At 41.6% G+C, this 18872-nt stretch overlaps 1 protein-coding gene across 1 annotated transcript in view; it reads left to right on the top strand.

The window, feature by feature from the left end:
* Positions 1–7051: 7051 nt before the first annotated feature.
* Positions 7052–18872, top strand: part of LOC110148900 (zinc finger protein 665-like) — a 103949-nt gene continuing 92128 nt past the window's right edge. The window contains exons 1-4 of the mRNA XM_070463078.1: positions 7052–7440; positions 12537–12597; positions 16072–16198; positions 17003–18238. Coding sequence (XP_070319179.1) covers positions 12583–12597; positions 16072–16198; positions 17003–18238 — 1378 coding nt within the window. The 5' untranslated portion in view covers positions 7052–7440; positions 12537–12582. The remainder of the gene's footprint in view (positions 7441–12536; positions 12598–16071; positions 16199–17002; positions 18239–18872) is intronic.

Below are 18872 nucleotides of genomic sequence, written 5' to 3'. Positions count from 1 at the left end.
ATGTCTCTGCTTATTAATATGCTCTCTAGGTTGGTCATAACTTTCCTTCCAAGGAATAAGCGTCTTTTCATTTCATGGCTGCAATCACCATCTGCAGTGATTTTGGAGCCCCCCAAAATAAAGTCAGCCACTGTTTCCACTGTTTCCCCATCTATTTCCCATGAAGTGATGGGACCAGGTGCCATGATCTTAGTTTTCTGAATGTTGAGCTTTAAGCCAACTTTTTCACTCTCCTCTTTCACTTTCATCAAGAGGCTTTTTAGTTCCTCTTCACTTTCTGCCATAAGGGTGGTGTCATCTGCATATCTGAGGTTATTGATATTTCTCCCAGCAATCTTGATTTCAGCTTGTGCTTCTTCCAGCCCAGTGTTTCTCATGATGTACTCTGCATATAAGTTAAATAAGCAGGGTGACAGTATACAGCCTTGATGTACTCCTTTTCCTATTTGGAGCCAGTCTGTTGTTCCATGTCCAGTTCTAACTGTTGCTTCCTGACCTGCATACAGGTTTCTCAAGAGGCAGGTCAGGTGGTCTGGTATTCCCATCTCCTTCAGAATTTTCCACAGTTATTGTGATCCACACAGTTAAAGGCTTTGGCATAGTCAATAAAGCAGAAATAGATGTTTTTCTGAAACTCTCTTGCTTTTTCGATAATCCAGCAGATGTTGGCAATTTGATCCCTGGTTCCTCTGCTTTTTCTAAAACCAGCTTGAACATCTGGAAGTTCACAGTTTATGTATTCCTGAAGCTTGGCTTGGAGAATTTTGAGCATTACTTTACTAGTGTGTGAAATGAGTGCAATTGTGCGGTAGTTTGAGCATTCTTTGGCATTGTCTTTCTTGGGGATTGGAATGAAAACGGACCTTTTCCAGTCCTGTGGCCACTGCTGAGTTTTCCAAATTTGCTGGCATATTGATTGCAGCACTTTCACAGCATCATCTTTCAGGATTTGAAATAGCTCAACTGGAATTCCATCACCTTCACTAGCTTTGTTCATAGTGATGCTTTCTAAAGCCCACCTGACTTCACATTCCAGGACGTCTGGCTCTAGGTGAGTGATCACACCATCGTGATTATCTGGGTCGTGAAGATCTTTTTTGTACAGTTCTGTACAAGAACTGTAAGATAAACAATGGGAATTTGTTGTGTCTCAGGGAACTCAAACAGGCTCTGTATCAACCTAGAGGGGAGAGATGGGAGGGAGATTCAAAAGGGCGGGGACATGTACACCTGTGGCTGATTCATGTTGATATTTGGCAGAAAACAACAAAATTCTGTAAAGCAATTATCCTTCAATTAAAATATAAGTTAAAAATCTTCCTTCTCGTGCAAGGGATACGGGTCCCTTGTTGGGGAGCTAACATCCCATAAATCGCAGGATGCAGCCAAAATTTTTAAAAAGTAGAATAGAGTAGGCATTTTAATGAATAATGCAGTTCTCATAAAAAGAAATGTATGTATGAGATGGTGGATACTAAAGTTGTGGTAATTTTTTCAATATATGTAAGTTAGCACATTATGCTGAACAACTTACACTTATGCAGAGATGTAAAGTATATCTCAATAAAACTGGGTGGGAGCAAGTTGGTTTTAAAAGATAAGATACTCTAGCCCAAAGAAAGAACAACGCAATTATAACAACAACAAAATGTATTGTTAACTAGGGACACTATAATATGCCGTAGTTCTCCAGTCTCAGACCCCAGGTTTTGGCCCTGAGTCTCTGGAACTGAGCAGAGTGTTGAGTTTTGTCTGCTGGCTAACCGGGGAATAGAAACTCAAGAGCTGTTCTGCAGGATGTCCGTACGAAATGCCTAGGGAGAATTTTGTATTTCTCATTCTAGTTTATACTAGAGAAGCCCAAATCTTGTTTCCTCAAACTGTTTAAATTGATTCTAACTGCAAGTATAATGTTCCCGATCCAACCACTGTCACGCAGCAAATGCTTGGAAACCCACGTTTCAACCTCTTAATTGCTTGAGCCTCAGGAGGAACCCGGGAGAAGGGCATGGCAACTCACTCCAGTATTCTTGCCTGGAGAATCCCATGGACAGAGGAGCCTTGGAGGGCTACAGTCCATGGGGTCGCAGAGAGTCCGACACGACTGAAATGCCGTAGCGCACACACTGCAGGGGCACGGGGCAAACAGCTGTTAAAAAAAAAACAAAAAACACAGCTTTTTATTGAAACCGTTTTCAACTTGTTAGGAGGAAAGATCGTTTCCGCCGTCAGGGCCCCACACATCTCTCAGCTTTTACCACAAAACCGGTATAGATAGCAACATAAAATCAGCAGTTTCAAAGCGCCCGGAAGTCACTCATCTCCTCCCCAACCCATACACCTCATCCCTGCGAACTTTGAGCACAGGAGAGCTCACTCGCCCCGCCCATCCCCCATAGCGCTCCGCCCCGGCCGCGCCCCCGGAAGCGCGCTCTAACTTCGCGCCTGCGTAGTTTCTTCAAGAATCTAAAGTGGCGAATTCGGCGTGGAGTTAGAATTGCCGGGGGGCGTGTTTCTCCTTTCTACTGTAAATTTGAACTTCTTTTGTCCACCTTACGCTACCCTCGGCTTGAGAATATCGAGGGACCTAAAACACCCCGAGTATATCCAGAGGTTTCTGTCAAAGGTGTCGTGTTGTCCTTTGGGTTTAAAAATGCTGTGAGGTGGGTTCCGGAGCCCTTGGCTTTTCTGCCTTTGGTCCACGTAGACACCGCCTTTGCCTCTTTTCCTTCACTTTTAAAACCCCCTTCGCTCTTTCCCTTTACTCTCTCCGTCCCCTACCCCCCACCCCCATGTAAAGTCCTTCCGGGAGGTGGTTTCCCCCCACCGCAGCCTCGCCTTCTCGGCCCCCTGGAGAGGCCTCTCCCTAGCTGTGGGTCACTCCCTTTCCTTTCGTTCTTGAGACACCGGACAGGGAAGAGAGGTGGGGCAAGAAATGACTGTCACTGCATGGTGCCTCTTTGAAGGGACATTAAAAGTGGTTTTCTTTCCCCTAGTGGATTCACTTTGCTCTCTGTTTTTTTGCATTTAACTCTTTTTGTAACTTGGAATAAATCTTGGTGCATTCAATTTAGACTTCCCTAGAATCGCCACCAGGCTCTATTGGTGGGAATGTAATTGATTCAGCTCTTAGCAAAATGATATGGAGTCTACTCTATAAATTTAAATAAAGAACAGACCCACAGTCTATGAAACCCATCCGAGACTAGATACCCAAAGGAAACAGTCATTCTAGTGAGAGAAATACTTGCACTCCAGTGAGCATTATTGCATTGTTTTCAACAACCCAGATGTAGAAACAACCAGAATGTCTGCTGACGAATGTATATAGAGATTTATGTCAGCCATAAATTATTATTATAACATTCTGGCATTGCTGTTGAAGAAGGAAAGGAGCAGGTTGCCCTGACTGGACTGACTCCATTTTTAAAAGAAAAGGAACTCCATCTTACACTCTCAGTGAACTTTGGACTGCATACACGGGAGGCCATAGAGATAAAATACCAACAGCCGAGCAGGCCTCCCGGGTGGATAAAAACCAGACCAGGCAGACCATGTACCTAGACTTCTCAGAGCCAGAAGGAATGCAATATCCACTATGTAATCTTAATAATGTTAACTGATGTAGAATAAATTGTATGTCCAGATAGCTTTAGAATGTAAATTTATGGCTGTAACCTGATTGTATCTCTTACTAATATTGTCCAGAGTGGACTTTAGAGAATTTGGGCATGTAGGCTTGGGCACGGACACTTTGGGTATAAAAAGTTGTCCCAAAAATTGGTTGGGGTCCTTGGCTAAGGAGGAAACTCTGCCTCGGTAATAAACTGCACTCCACTATCCCTGCTGTCCTAAGTGAATTTGCTTCCTGAGTGGCTGTAACACTGTCACTATTTCTGACATAACTGTGGTTGAAAAAGACACACATATATGGAAGGTTGAGATGTCAAAATCAGAGAGCTGCAGAATATAAAGGTTTTTTGAGAACTTGGGTGGTGAGGCAGTTGGAGAGAGATTGGCCAGAGGTTACAAAGAGTTCAGTTGTTGAATGAGTAAGTACAGCATGTACATGTAAGGTACAGTATGCTGACTGTAGTTAATACTGTTACTGTATATTTGGGATTTGCTGAGAAAGTAAAACTTAAATGTTCTCACAACACAGACACACACTGGTAATTGTGAATTGATGGAAGTGTAAATTACTTTGTGATAATTAGTACAAAGTGTATACATCTGTCAGATAATCACATTGTATGCCTCATATATACATCATTGCTAATTATCAGCTATACGTCAGTGAAGCTAGAAAAGAAAAGTGGGAGGTGTGCTGGGCTTGTCTCCTCTGAGTGGGGCTCAACCCAGCCTTCACATTAGGGTGTTGAGGCATTTTGCATATACATGTTTTGTACTCTCTCACCAAAGATTTCCCTTCATATGGTTGGTATGACAAGAAATAGTCTTATTTGTCACACCTGGCTTAGATGGTAAAGAATCTACCTGCAGTGCAGGAGACACAGGTTCAATTCCTGGGTTGGGAAGATCCTCTGGAGAAGGGAATGGCAAGCCACTCCAGTATTCTTGGTCTGAAGAATTACATGGACAAAGGAGCCTGGAGGGTTACTACCGTCCATGGGGTCTCAAAGAGTAGATGAGATTGAGCAACTAACACTTTCACTTCAATAGCCAGATAAGGGCTTCCCAGGTAGCTCAGTGGTAAAGAATCCGCCTGCCAATGCAGGAGACAGGTGTTGGATCCCTGGGTTGGGAAGATCCCCTGGAGAAGGAAATGGCAGTGCATACCAGTACACTTGCCTGGGAAATCCCATGGATAGAGGAGTGTGGCAGGCTACAGTCAATGAGGTCACAAAGAGACATGACTGAGCGTGCACACACACAGCCAGTTAGAGGTCAAAGGGTAAAAGATAATTTAGTTCACTCAGTCGTGTCTGACTCTTTGGTATCCCATGGACTGCAGCACACCAAGCCTCCCTGTCCATCACCAACTCCAGGAGCTTACTCAAACTTATGTCCATAGAGTCAGTGATGCCATCCAACCATCTCACCCTGCCTTCAATCTTTCCCAGCATCAGGATCTTTTCCAATGAGTCAGTTCCTTGAATCAGGTGGCCAAAGTACTGGAGTTTCAGCTTCAGCATCAGTCCTTCCAATGAATGTTCAGGACTTATTTTCTTTAGAATTGACTGGTGGATCTCCTTGCAGTCCAAGGAACTCTCAAGAGTCTTCTCCAACACCACAGTTTAAAAGCATCAGTTCTTCGGTGCTCAGCTTTCTTTATAGTCCAATTCTCATATCCATACATGACTACTGGAAAAACCATAGCTTTGACTAGATGGACCTTTATTGGCAAAGTAGTGTCTCTGCTTTTTAATATGCTGTCTAGGTTGGTCATATGGCAGAAAGTGAAGAGCTAATGAGCCTCTTGATAAAAGTTAAAGAGAAGAGTGAAAAAGTTGGCTTAAAACTCAATATTCAAAAAACTAAGATCATGGCATCTGGTCCCATCACTTCATGGGAAATAGATGGGGAAACAGTGGCTGACTTTATTTTGGGGGGCTCCAAAATCACTGCAGATGGTGATTGCAGCCATGAAATTAAAAGACGCTTACTCCTTGGGGAGGTCAGTTATGACCAACCTAGATAGCATATTAAAAAGCAGAGACATTACTTTGTCAACACAGGTCTGTCTAGTCAAGGCTATGGTTTTTCCAGTAGTTATGTATGGATGTGAGATTTAGACTATGAAAAAAGCTAAGCGCCAAAGAATTGATGCTTTTGAACTGTGGTGTTGGAGAAGACTCTTGAGAGTCCCTTGGACTGCAAGGAGATCCAATCAGTCCATCCTAAAGGAGATCAGTCCTGGGTGTTCATTGGAAGGACTGATGCTGAAGCTGAAACTCCAATACTTTGGCCACCTGATGTGAAGAGCTGACTCATTTAGAAGACCCTGACGTTGGGAAAGATTAAGAGCATGAGGAGAAGGGGACGACAGAGGATGAGATGGTTGGATGGCATCACCGACTCAATGGACATGGGTTTGGGTAAGACTCTGGGAGTTGGTGATGGACAGGGAGGCCTGGTGTGCTGTGGTTCATGGGGTTGCAAAGAGTTGGACATGACTGAGCGACTGAATTGAACTGAACTGAACTGAACTGAATACAGCCTTGACGTACTCCTTTCCCAATTTGAAACCAGTCTGTTGTTCCATGTCCAATTCTAACTGTTGCTTCTTGACCTGCATACAGATTTCTCAGGAGGCAGGTCAGGTGGTCTGGTATTCCCATCTCTTGAAGAATTTTCCAGTTTGTTGTGATCCACACAGTCAAAGGTTTTGGCATAGTCAATAAAGCAGAAGTAGATGTTTTCTGGAATTCTTTTGCTTTTTCAATGATCCAACAGATGTTGGCAATTTGATCTCTGGTTCCTCTGCCTTTTCTAAATCCAGCTTGAACATCTGGAAGTTCATGGTTCACATACTGTTGAAGCCTGGCTTGGAGAATTTTGAACATTACTTTGCTAGTGTGTGAGATGAGTGCAATTGTGCAGTAGTTTGTGTATTCTTTAAAAGACAATTAAAATATGGTTGAAATATTTACTAAGGCTTGGTTCTCAAGCACCTGACTGTAGCCAGTTACTTGCTCACAGCCTCCAAAGGAGTCCCTCAGCCAAAGACATGCTTGGGGTGGAAAATTTTCCTCTTTTTTTTTTTTGTCGTGCTGCCCGGCTTGTGGGATCTGTTCCCGGAAGGCATTGAAAACCTGGAATCCTAACCTATAGCTCACCAGGAACTGTCCCCCCTCCTCCCCTCAAATTCTTATTTTTGATGGCTCCAAGTGAATGGGGAACAAAAGAAAAAGTAACGCTCTGAAGGGAAGTGAGTATAAAATTGCACATTCCACACAGGCACAATTTTGCATTTCCAGTTGTTACCAGTTTCCATCACCCGCTCTAAAACTCATGCTGTCGCTTAAGTAAAGCCTGGGGGTTTCAGAAGGGCCAGAATCCAAGCTCCGCCCACAGTGCCAAGCCCCGCCCCCAACGTCCTAGCGCTCGGCCAGGCGCTCAGAGGAACTGTGTCCATCCGCTCGCAGTTTTCACATAAACCGTTGTCAACCGGCCACTTCCAATAGAAGTGGCCCGGCTCTCTAATTCCGCACCGAGCCTGGCTCCAAAGGACACCGGACACGTTCAAAGGATCCAAAGTAGAAACGGAAAGCCCATTCGGAGAGGAGGAAGAGACAAGAATCTCCCAGGACGAGACTAGGCGTCTGGAGGCTCCGCCCATCCAGGGACACAGCCTCCTTCCACCCGGACGTCAGAGACGGTCGCCCCTCGGCGGTCCTGTCCCCCTGCTCAACGGTGCGCACGCGCAATTCTCTCAGGACGCGGAAGCGGATCCCGCGGAAAGACTGACGCGCTCGGGTGAGTGACTTGGTTGTTTAGTTCGTTACTGCGTTCTGCGGAATTCAGGCTCCCTCCTCCACAGCTGGGTTTCGGGTGTCTCTCGGTAACTTAAACCTCTGAACCCGGTTGTCGCTCTCGCTCTGAGACCGCCGCTACCGCCTATGGCGGGGTCGCCAGAAGGCTCGTTTCGGTCCCAGGAGTCCGGGCCGGGTTCCGGTTAAAATCGCTCCGACTCAGGTACCGGCCCAAGCTTTCTGAGGTCGGTCCATATAGACGCTAAACGCCTGCAGCCCTATTTTCCTGCTTTGATTAATCTCTCAACCTTTTGGGGGACTCCCGGCTCCTTCCTCCACCCCACCCCCACCCCACCCCCCCCCCCCGCCCTATTCCGTTATAGCAAGTCCTCACTCTGGAGGTGGATCGCCGTTGACTTCCCTCCTAGAAGAGCAGAGAGGGAATGTTGAAGCAGAAGTATATGCAGTTAGCGAAGCATCAGAACGTTTGGGGAGAAAAAAATTACAGGGATTGAACAGAGATTGCAGCAGAGTGAGGCCTAACGGTATGTGGGAGGACGAATAGAGAGGGAGGGAAACAAAATGATGCCTATAATCAGAGGAGGAAACACAGAAAAGGACACAAGGAGAGAAGCAGAAGGACCCGGGGAGACACAGAGAGAACAAAGCACGCTGGTGGCGAAAGCGGAAAACCCAAACCCAGCTGAATTGCGTTGATTAAATGTGGAATATTAAGTTATGAAGTACTAAGTAGTGTCTCTATCAGCTATATTTGTTTAAAGTTTGTTGACATGTTTAAATTATGCAGAGGAGAGTGATAGTTGCAAAAGCAGGTGTTTGACGCATCTGCATTTTCAAATTTTTGCTTCAGATGATGACTCCATTTGCAATCCCAGGCCTTCCAGAGGACAGAGACTTAGTTCCAGGTCGTTCTCTCCCCTTCTAAGAAATGGGGGAAGAATCTGTGTTACCTCAGAGTTCTTTTGAAAATGGCCATTATTGCCAGTACTGTTGCGATCACCCCCTTTGTTTTATGGCTCGTGTCAGTCTTTTCTAAATTTGGTGTATCCTCACACTTGTTTTAGCTTTAATCTCAGGAACCATTGGATATGTTTTAAATATCCAAATTATTTTTACTGTAAATTTTATTGTTCAGGTTACCAGGTTTATATGCTTTCTGCTGTATTCTGTATTGAAACTATTCTGAATAGACATCAGCTCTACTTGATGTCTGGCTTCCCTGGTGGCTCAGAGGTTAAAGCGTCTGCCTGCAATGTGGGAGACCTGGGTTCGATCCCTGGGTCAGGAAGATCCCCTGGAGAAGGAACTGGCAACCCACTCCAGTATTCTTGCCTGGAGAATCCCATGGACGGAGAAGCCTGGTGGGCTACAGTCCACGGGGTCGCAAAGAGTCGGACACGACTGAGCGACTTCACTCACTGCTTGATGTCTGGTTTACTGTGCATGTGGAAGCGATGTTGATCACCTTTTAACACTCAAAACCTAGTTTAACCAGTTTAATATTCAATAGCTTCTTTCCTGCCTTAACTGATCAGCTCAATTAGTGACCTCTGAACTGAAGTATCCAAATAAATAGATTGTCCCCTCAAGTTCCCTCTATGCAGATGTTAAAGGATGGGCTGGATTTGTTACAGATCTGAGTTCTTGGGCTTTACTCAATAGGAACAGGACGGGTGAGGAATTCAGGCAAAGCTTTACTGGGATTTGTCCTGAGAGACAAGTGAACAAGAATAAGAAACATTTGCCCTTGCTTGTTCCCTGATGGGAGGCGGGACTGGTTCCTTAAATGGGGTGGGAGTGGGGGCGGATAAATAGGTCTGACTGGAGGTGTGGCTTAGATGGTCTGCCCACCCGCTTGGTGATGCTGTGTGCACGGATCCTGTGCAGTATCCTGCTTTTGTTCTCCGCACCTCAGAAGGGGCAGTTGGGTTTTGGCCTGTTTGTGTCTTCAGTCAGACGCTCAGTTGACTCTTTGCAGCCCAAGGACTGCAGCATGCCAGGCTTCCCTGTCCATCACCAACTCCGGGAGCTTGCCCAACCCATGTCCATCAAGTGATGCCATCCAACCATCTCATTCTCTGTCGTCCCCTTCTCCTCCTGCCCTTAATCTTTCCCAGCATCAAGGTCTTTTCCAATGAGTCAGTTCTTTGCATTAGGTGGCCAAAGTATTGGAGTTTCAGCTTTAGCATCAGTCCTTCCAGTGAATATTCAGGGTTGATTTCCTTTAGGATTGACTGGTTGGATCTCCTTGCAGTCCAAGGGACTCTCAAGAGTCTTCTCCAGCACCACAGTTCAAAAGCATCAATTCTTTGGCACTCAGCTTTCTTTATAGTCCAACTCTCACATCTATACATGACTACTGGAAAAACCATAGCTTTGATTAGACAGACCTTTGTTGGCAAAGTAGTGTCTCTGCTTTATAAAGTTCTATCTAGGTTGGTCAGAGCTTTTCTTCTAAGGAACAAGTGTCTTTTAATTTCATGACTGCAGTCACTATCTGCAGTGATTTTGCAGCCCCCTTCACTGTTTCCACTGTTTGCCCATCTATTTGCCATGAAGTGATGGGACCAGATGCCATGATCTTAGTTTTTTGAACGTTGAGTTTAAGCCAGCTTTTTCACTCTTCTCTTTAACTTTTATCAAGAGGCTCTTTAGTTCTTCTTCGCTTTCTGCCATAAGGGTGGTTATCATCTGTGTATCTGAGGTTATTGATGTTTCTCCTGGCAATCTTGATTCCAGCTTGTGTTTCATTCAGCCCAGCATTTCGCATGATGTACTCTGCATATAAGTTAAATAAGCAGGGTGACAATATACAGCCTTGACGTACTCCTTTCCTGATTTGGAACCAGTCTGTTTTTCCATGTCTAGTTCTAACTGTTGCTTCTTGACCTGCATACAGATTTCTCAGGAGGCAGGTCAGGTGGTCTGGTATTCCCATCTCTTTAAGAATTTTCCACAGTTTGTTGTGATCCACACAGTCAAAGGCTTTGGTGTAGTCAATAAAGCAGATGTTTTTCTGGAATTCTCTTGCTTTTTCTATGATCCAGCGGATGTTGGCAATTTGATCTCTCATTTCTCTGCCTTTTCACAATGCAGCTTGAACATCTGAAAGTTCTCAGTTCATTTACTGTAAAGCCCAGCTTGAAGAATTTTGCGCATCATTTTGCTAGCATGTGAGATGAATGCAGTTTTGGAGTAGTTTGAACATTCTTTGGCGCTGCATTTCTTTGGGATTGGGATGAAAACTGATTTTTTGCAGACCTGTGGCCACTGCTGAGTTTTCCAAATTTGCTGGCATATTGAGTGAAGCACTTTCACAGCGTCATCTTTTAGGATTTGAAATAGCTCACCTGGAATTCCTTCACCTCCACTAGCTTTGTTCGCAGTGATGCTTTCTAAGGCCCATTTCACTTTGCATTCCAGGATGTCTGGCTCCAGGTGAGTGATCACACCATGGTGGTTATCTGGGTAATGAAGATATTTTTTTGTACAGTTCTTATGTGTATTCTTGCCACCTCTTCTTAATATCTTCTGCTTCTGTTAGGTCCATACCATTTCTGCCCTTTATTGTGCCCATCTTTGCATGAAAAGTTCCATTGGTATCTCTAATTTTCTTGAAGAGATCTCTAGTCTTTCCAATTCTATTGTTTTCCTCTATTTCTTTGCATCGATCACTGAGGAAAGCTTTCTTTTCTATTCTTTGAAACTTTGCATTCAAATGGGTATGTCTTTCCTTTCCTCCTTTGCCTTTTGCTTCTCTTCTTTTCTCAGCTATTTGTAAGACCTCCTCAGACAACCATTTTTCATTTTTGCATTTCTTTTTCTTAGGGATGATCTTGATCACTGCTTCCTGCACAGTGTCATGAACCTCCATCCATAGTTCTTCAGGCACTCTGTTTATCAGATCTAATCTCTTGAACCTATTTGTCACTTTTTTTTTGGGGGGGTGTAATCTTACTGTTCATAATTTGCCCCAGCTGTGCATGTATGCAGTTATTTTGCTCAGGACGCATTTGTTCAGGTACAGAGCAGTGCTGTAGGGGGGCGTCCCAGGTTCGAACCTTTCTCAGATTGATGTGAAACTTAGTTCCAATAGAGCACAGTTCATGATGAAGAAATTGTTCAGAGCATATCTCTGTGGGTGACCTTTCTTGTGTTTCTGGAGTAATAACTATTTGTCATTTTGTATTTTTTTATTATAATGTTTTTTGGAAAAGAAGAATTAAATGTTTGAAATTAATTAAACCCGTGAAAAAGAAGTTTCTCTTGCTCAGGAACATGAAAGTTAGTCTGGAATTAGGACATACCCTTTCTACTTAAGTCTGTCCAGACTGCCACTTCAACCCAGTACTGCTTACTCAACTCACACTTTTTCAGGGTAACTTTGTAAAACTACTCCTGTTCTGAGCCTTAGTGTACTCACCTGTAACACAGAGTAGACCACTTTGCCTGTATAGTTAAAACTTCAAATGTGTTCCAGTTCTGCAGCAGTTACAAAAAACACTTAAGAAAGAAACAGAGGCATAGGCCCAGAGATAGAGGCATATATTTTTCTCAGCCTGTCTTTCTCTATCTCTGAATCAGGGGTAAATCATAAATTTGGTTGTGTCATCCTTGGCATTAAATTCTTTTATGGTTTCCCATCACCCTCAGGACAAAAATCTCAGTTGTTCATTATAGCTCACAGGGAGCTCTAGAACTGAACTGACCCTCCAGAGTTGCTTCCAGTTAACATAAAGGGTAACTTCCATATCCTGCATCAACCAGTCATTGGATGCTGGCCACCTGGAAGAGAGAACTTTGAGGATGAAGGTTTCTTGGGCTGAGTGCTAAATGGATGAAGGGTGATGCAATTGCAGCAGAGTGTGGGTTTCGGTGACAGGAAAGGGCTTCCTGAAGTGGGTGAAAAGCTTACTAATTGGTCTTCCTGTAGAAATTTATTATCCCTGGATCCTTCCTGTTACAGTTGGCAGCAAAGGACCATCTTTCCCCACATTAAGGTTCTCCTCCTGGTATCTTTGTGGCAGAGCAGGGGGTATGTTGATTTTAAGAATTAAACAACGTATTTTCCTCATACAGAATAATCTTACCTGAAGAATCTAACAAACAGAGGAGGAAAGAAGGAATGGAGCTTTCCCAGGTAAAAATCATATTCTTTGTTGATCTGTTAACTTTTTCCTAAAATGACACGATTTGGACTTGTTAAACTTATCTGTCCATGAAGTTTCCTGCCTAAAATATGTAATCACACACAGGGCCTTCCCTGAGTCTCCTCTCATCTCCCTGTAGATTCTTCCTCACTGTGACCCAGTGACCCGGAACTTGGGAAGAGGGTCCTTTAGGTGATCCTCCTGTGAAAGGTTTTGTTCTCACGTGGACTGGAGGTGGGAGTAGGCTCTGGTGTCAGTGAGGTGGGGCAGAGAACCCTTCTGTGTGCCCTTCAGCTCCATGTAAACCAAAGAGGCTATATATGTAAGTAATGTATCGGTTGGCCAAAAATTTTGTTCAGATTAGAAAAACTCAAATGAACTTTTTGGCCAATGCAATACTAATGTGGGTAAATATCCAAGGAGGCGTAGAATGAAAGACTGATGGGGAAACATGCCTTTTGAGATTTTAAAAGTTAAAGAAGTGAATCCGTGTGTTTCTGGGTCTAAAATATTTCTGTACACTAGCAATAAACAAATTGAAAGTGAGTAAAACAATTGCATTCACAAGACCATCAGAAGGAGTAAGAATTAATTTAAGGGATTGGAAGATTTGTACAATGAAAACTACAAGTATTGATGAAAGAGTTGAAAGAAAAATAAATATCAAGATATTCTGTGATTGCTGATTGGAAGACTTAAGAGTAGTTAAGATGGCAGTACTCGCCAGAGTGATACAAGGATTCAGAACAATCCCTGTCAGAATCCCAGCAGTCAATCTTGTACAAATGTGACCCTGGTCCTAAAATTCATTTTGAATAGGTGTGGACCCCAGATAACCAAAATAAATGTGAAAAAGAACAGAGTTGGAGGGCAGCATCAACCCATACTGCAAACCAGGGGTAAACAAACCTGTGTTTTCAGCATGAGAAGGGTAATATAGATCAAAGTGATAGACTGAGTCCACAAGTAAACCCATCCATCTATTGTCTATTTCTTATTTTTTAATTAATTAATTATTTGGCTGTGTTGGGTCTTAGAGGTGGCACATGGGCTTCTCTCTAGTTTTTGTGCTCAGGCTCCAGAGTGAGTGATCTTAGTTGTCCCACAACACGTGGGATTTTACTTCCCTTACCAGGGATCAGACTTGGGTCCCCTGCATTGGAAGGTGGATTCCATTGGACTCCCAGGGAAGTCCCAGTCTATTCCTCTTTTTGAAAGAATGCCAGAAACATTCACAGAAAAAGAGTATCTTTTTTTTTTTAGAAGAGTAGTCTCTTTAAAAAAAAAAAAAATTGAAGTGTAGTTGATTCACAATGATTTGTCAATGTCTGGTGGTGTACATTATAGTGATTCATTTATATATATTATATATATATACACACACACATTTTTTATATTCTTTTCCATTATGGTTTATTATAAGATATTGATGATAGTTCTCATGCTATACAGTATGACCTTGTTATTTATCCATTCTATATAGAATGGTTCGCATCTGCTAATTCCAAACTTTCAGTCCATTCTCCTCATCCCACCTCCCCCTTGGCAACCACAAGTCTGTTCTTTGTTGGTGAATTTGTATCAGTTTGATAAATAGGTTCATTTGTGTTATATATGATATCATATGGTACTTGTCTTTCTCTGAGTTACTTAGTATGATAATCTCTAGTTGCATCCATGTTCTTGCAAATGAAATGGCTTCATTCTTTTTATGGCTGCATAGTATTCCATTGTATGTATGCATGATGTCTTGTTTAGCCATTCGTCTGTCAGTGGACATTTAGGTTGTTTCCATGTCTTGGCTGTTGTGAATAGTGCTGCTATGAACATAGGGGTGCATGTATCTTTTTGAATTATAGTTTTGTCCAGATATATTTCCAGGGGGTGGGATTGCTGGATCGTATGGCAACTCTATTTTTAATTTTTTGAAGAACCTCCATACTGTTTTCCATAATGGCTTTGTCAGCTTACATTCCTACCAACAGTGTAGGAGGGTTGCCTTTTCTCCACACCCTCTCCAGCATTTGTCATTTGTAGACATTTTAACAATGACCATTCTGATCAGTGTGAAGTGAGGTACCTCATTTTAGTTTTGGTTTGTATTTCTCTGATAATTAATGATGTTGAGCGTCTTTTCAGGTGCCTTTTGCCCATCTGTATGTCTTCTTTCACGAAATGTCTGTTTAGATCTTCTGCCTAGTTTTCGATTGGGTTGTGTTTTGTTTGTTTTTGAATTGTGTGAGATATCTGTTTATTTTGGAAATTAAGCACTTGTTGGTTGCATCATTTGCAGGTATTTTCTCCTGGTTTGTAGGTTGTCTTTTTTGTTTGTTGATGGTTCCTTTTGTTATACAAAACCTCATAAGTTTGATTGGTCCCATCTGTTTATTTTCACTTTTATTTCTATCGTTTTGGGAGGCAGACCTAAGAAAAGTAATTTTTTTGGTTCAGTCATGTTATAGTATGTATCAATACTGCATTCCTTTTCACATCTAAAGTGGGTCTCTTGTAGGCAGCATATGGTACACTCAAGTTTTTCAATCCAGTCTGTCACTCTGTGTCTTTTATTGGAACATTCAAGACATTAAAGGTAATTATTAATAGATAGGTATATACTGCCAATTTAAACCTTGTTTTCCAGTTGATTCTGTATTTCTTCTTTGTTTTTTTCTCTGTTTCTCCTTTTGCAGTTTGATGGTTTCCTTTTATATTATGCTTGTGTTCTGTTCCTTTTGGTTTTTGTGAACTAGTTTTTGGTTTATGGTTACCGTGTTTTTCAAGTATGTTAACCTCTTCCTATATCTACTTTCTTTAGGCTGATAGTCATATAGGCTTAAACACTCTTTTTGTTAAAAAATTAACAAATCTTAATTTTCTCCTGGATTGGAAGAATGAATATGGTTTAAATGGCCAAACTCCTCAAATACATCTACACATTTAATGTGATCTGTATCAAATTACCCATGACATTTTTCACAAAAGTAGAACAAATAATCCTAAAATGTATGTGTATATTCACGAGAGAAATCAGACAAAAGGTTACATTTTATACTATTCTGCTTATATGCAAATATCCCAAAGAGGCACATTTATTGACATAAAGCATTAGTGGTGTCCAGGGACTGATAGCAAATGGGGAAGAAAGAAACAACTGCTGAATGGGTAAAAGATTTCCTTTGGAGATGATTGAAATATTTTTGAATGAGGAAGAGGTGATGTTCAACATTGTAAATGTAGTAAATGTAGTAAATGTCACTGAATGGTACTTTAAAAGTGGCTAACTTTGTTAATATGAATTTCACCTCAGTTTAAAAAAAATTGGAGGATTGTAACTTGCTCAGAATTATCTTACATGGATCACTCAGAACATTCATTCCAGCCAAGCCAGTCCTTACACGTCTGATTCTGTAAGACTGATTTTCAGAACTCTCTCCCTGTTCACTTGGTGAAATGTTTCCTTTCAGGGACTGTTTACATTCAAGGATGTGGCCGTAGAATTCACTCAGGAAGAGTGGGAATGCCTGGATCCTACTCAGAGGGCCTTGTACAGGGACGTGATGCTGGAGACCTACAGGAACCTGCTCTCCCTGGGTGAGGAAAACGTCTCTGTTTGTAATTTTTTCCCATACGAATGTTCTCTCTGACCTTAGGTAACAAATTTCCAAAACATTTATTGTACACTATATATGTATATTTTTGCCATATTATTGATACTCCATGAAATCCCATAGTTGAGATTTCAGACAGTTTTCCTTAATTCTTAAACTTTATACATATGTGTGTTGATCTGAGCCTCATATTTCGAAAGTCAGTGCTTCTCAAGATACTTTTTACTTTTCCTATTGTGTGTTCCTTGTGGAATGAAAAAAAAAATTTTTTGTGCTTACTCAAGAGTCTTTTAGAATTCCAGAGACTATTATTTTGTATAATTGTGGTTATTTATTAACTTACTTGCTAGATTTATCATGATTTATGAACATGTATCAATTATTGTGATGTATAGATTTGTAAAAATATTTTTTCTTGCATCATGTTCACATGTGATTAAACAGTATTATAAAGATTAGGGATTAGGGAAGACAGTCTCAAATCTAAATTACAATTCCATGCCTCCAATTCTGTAAGCCAGTACGTAGATAGACTTTCTACTTATGGAGTATCATTTAATTATCCAAGTTATATGGCAAAAAAGTGTACATTGTACATTGTATGTACTTGAAATTTTATTATCTGAGATAAGAGAAAACATTAATGCTGGAAAAAGTATAAAAAGAAAACTAAAAAAAACTATCATAGTGTTTGAAGACCATGATTGAAGAACTTCTATGATCACTGTATTATTTTTTGTGTAAGTGTCTAATTCAACATGAGATATTTTCCAACTCTATGTAATAGGAAGCTATTCTGCCACATTTGCAATCAAGGAATTATCATCCCCCAAAGAGGACATCAATAAAGGAGAATTATGCCACCTGATGACATTAGAGAAAAATGAAACTTATGGCATCAAGGATTTTGACCTCAAGGAAGTCTGTCAAAATATGCAGGAGAGTGAGAGTGAGTGGGGATGTGATGCAAGAAATGACAAAGAAGTGCTTTTGACCCACAACAAAAATCTCAGTCAGAGGGAAGATCAGGATAATAAATCCTTAATTAATTTTCCTCAGAATGTTTCTGTAAGAAGTAATACATATGAATATTTCACGCATGACAAGCCATTCATAAGAAATTTGTTAATAATGAAAGATAACATAATCATCACTGGAAACAATATAAAGTGTTTGGACAATAGAACTGGAGCAAGACTGCAGGCACAGGTGGCTGAACTGCAGAGATTTACAACTGAGGAGAAAATGTGTGGAGGCACTCAAGTTGAGAAGTCAGTTGGCAACAGGTCCTCAGTTTCCCAACTTCATCAAATTCCTCCTGCTGTGGAAACCACTGTGTTATCTGCCCAACACAGGAGAACACACATTCAAGAAAAATCTTACAACTGTAATGACTGTGGGAAGGCCTTTAGCAAAAAATCAAACCTCACAAATCACAAGAGAATTCACTCTGGACAGAAACCTTACAGATGTAGTGACTGTGGCAAAGCCTTTAACCACCAGTCCCACCTTACAGCACATCAGAGAGTGCATGCAGAAGAGAAAGCATGTAAATGTGATGTCTGTGGCAAGGTCTTTAGTCGAAATTCACATCTTGTGAATCATCAGAGGATGCACACTGGAGAGAAACCTTACAAATGCAATGAATGTGGCAAAGCTTTTACCCAATTTTCACACCTTAGCAGACATCAGAAGATGCATGCCGGAGAGAAACCACACACATGTAATGAGTGTGGCAAGCATTTTACCCAGCGTTCAAACCTTATGGCACACCAGAGAATTCATACAGGAGAAAAACCTTTTAAATGTAATAAATGTGATAAGGCTTTTATTGAACGGTCACAGCTTTGGGGTCACGAGAGAACTCATACTGGAGAGAAACTTTACAAATGTGATGAGTGTGGAAAAGCCCTTACAAGACATTCATATCTTACGCAACATAAAACCATCCACACTGGAGAAAAACCTTACAAATGCAATGAGTGTGGCAAAGCTTATACCCAGTTTGCAAGCCTCACGAGGCATGTGAAAACACACACTGAAAAGAAACATATGCCTCACACATGTGGCCACGGTTTTATTCAAAGCTCAAAGTTAAAACAATTCAGACAAAATTTATGCGTGTATTCCAGCCTTACTCAGCTAATGGGACTCTATCAGGGTGTAAGAACACATACAGATGCCCAGCAGACACATGAAAAGATGCTCAGCATCATTAATCATCAGGGAAATGCAAATCACAAGGTCAGTGAGATACCACATTATAATTATTATCAGAAAGACAATGAATAACAAACATTGGCAGTGCTGTAGAGAAAAGGGTACTCCTGGGCCTTGTTGCTGGTATTGTAAATTGGTGCATCATTTATGCAAAACAATATGAAAGATTCTTAGAAATTAAAAAACAACAAACCTGTTATGTGAGCCAGGTTTTGCACTTCTGGCCATTTACTGGCAGAGCAGAAAAACACGAATTTGAGAAGATATAGGCACTCTTACTATTCACTGTAGCATTATTTACAATAGCCAAGATATGGAAGCAACCTAAGTGTCCATTAATAGATGAAAAATTAGAGGAGATGAGCCATAAATAAGTCTAGCCATTTGCAACAACATGGATGGATCTAGAGGATTATACTAAATGAAAGAAGTCAGAT

The sequence above is a fragment of the Odocoileus virginianus genome, unplaced genomic scaffold, assembly GCF_023699985.2.
Source record: "Odocoileus virginianus isolate 20LAN1187 ecotype Illinois unplaced genomic scaffold, Ovbor_1.2 Unplaced_Scaffold_24, whole genome shotgun sequence".
In the NCBI taxonomy this organism is placed as follows: Eukaryota; Metazoa; Chordata; class Mammalia; order Artiodactyla; family Cervidae; genus Odocoileus; species Odocoileus virginianus.
The sequence above is the reverse complement of the archived record's forward strand: the minus strand, read 5'-3'. Positions and strand labels throughout refer to the sequence as shown.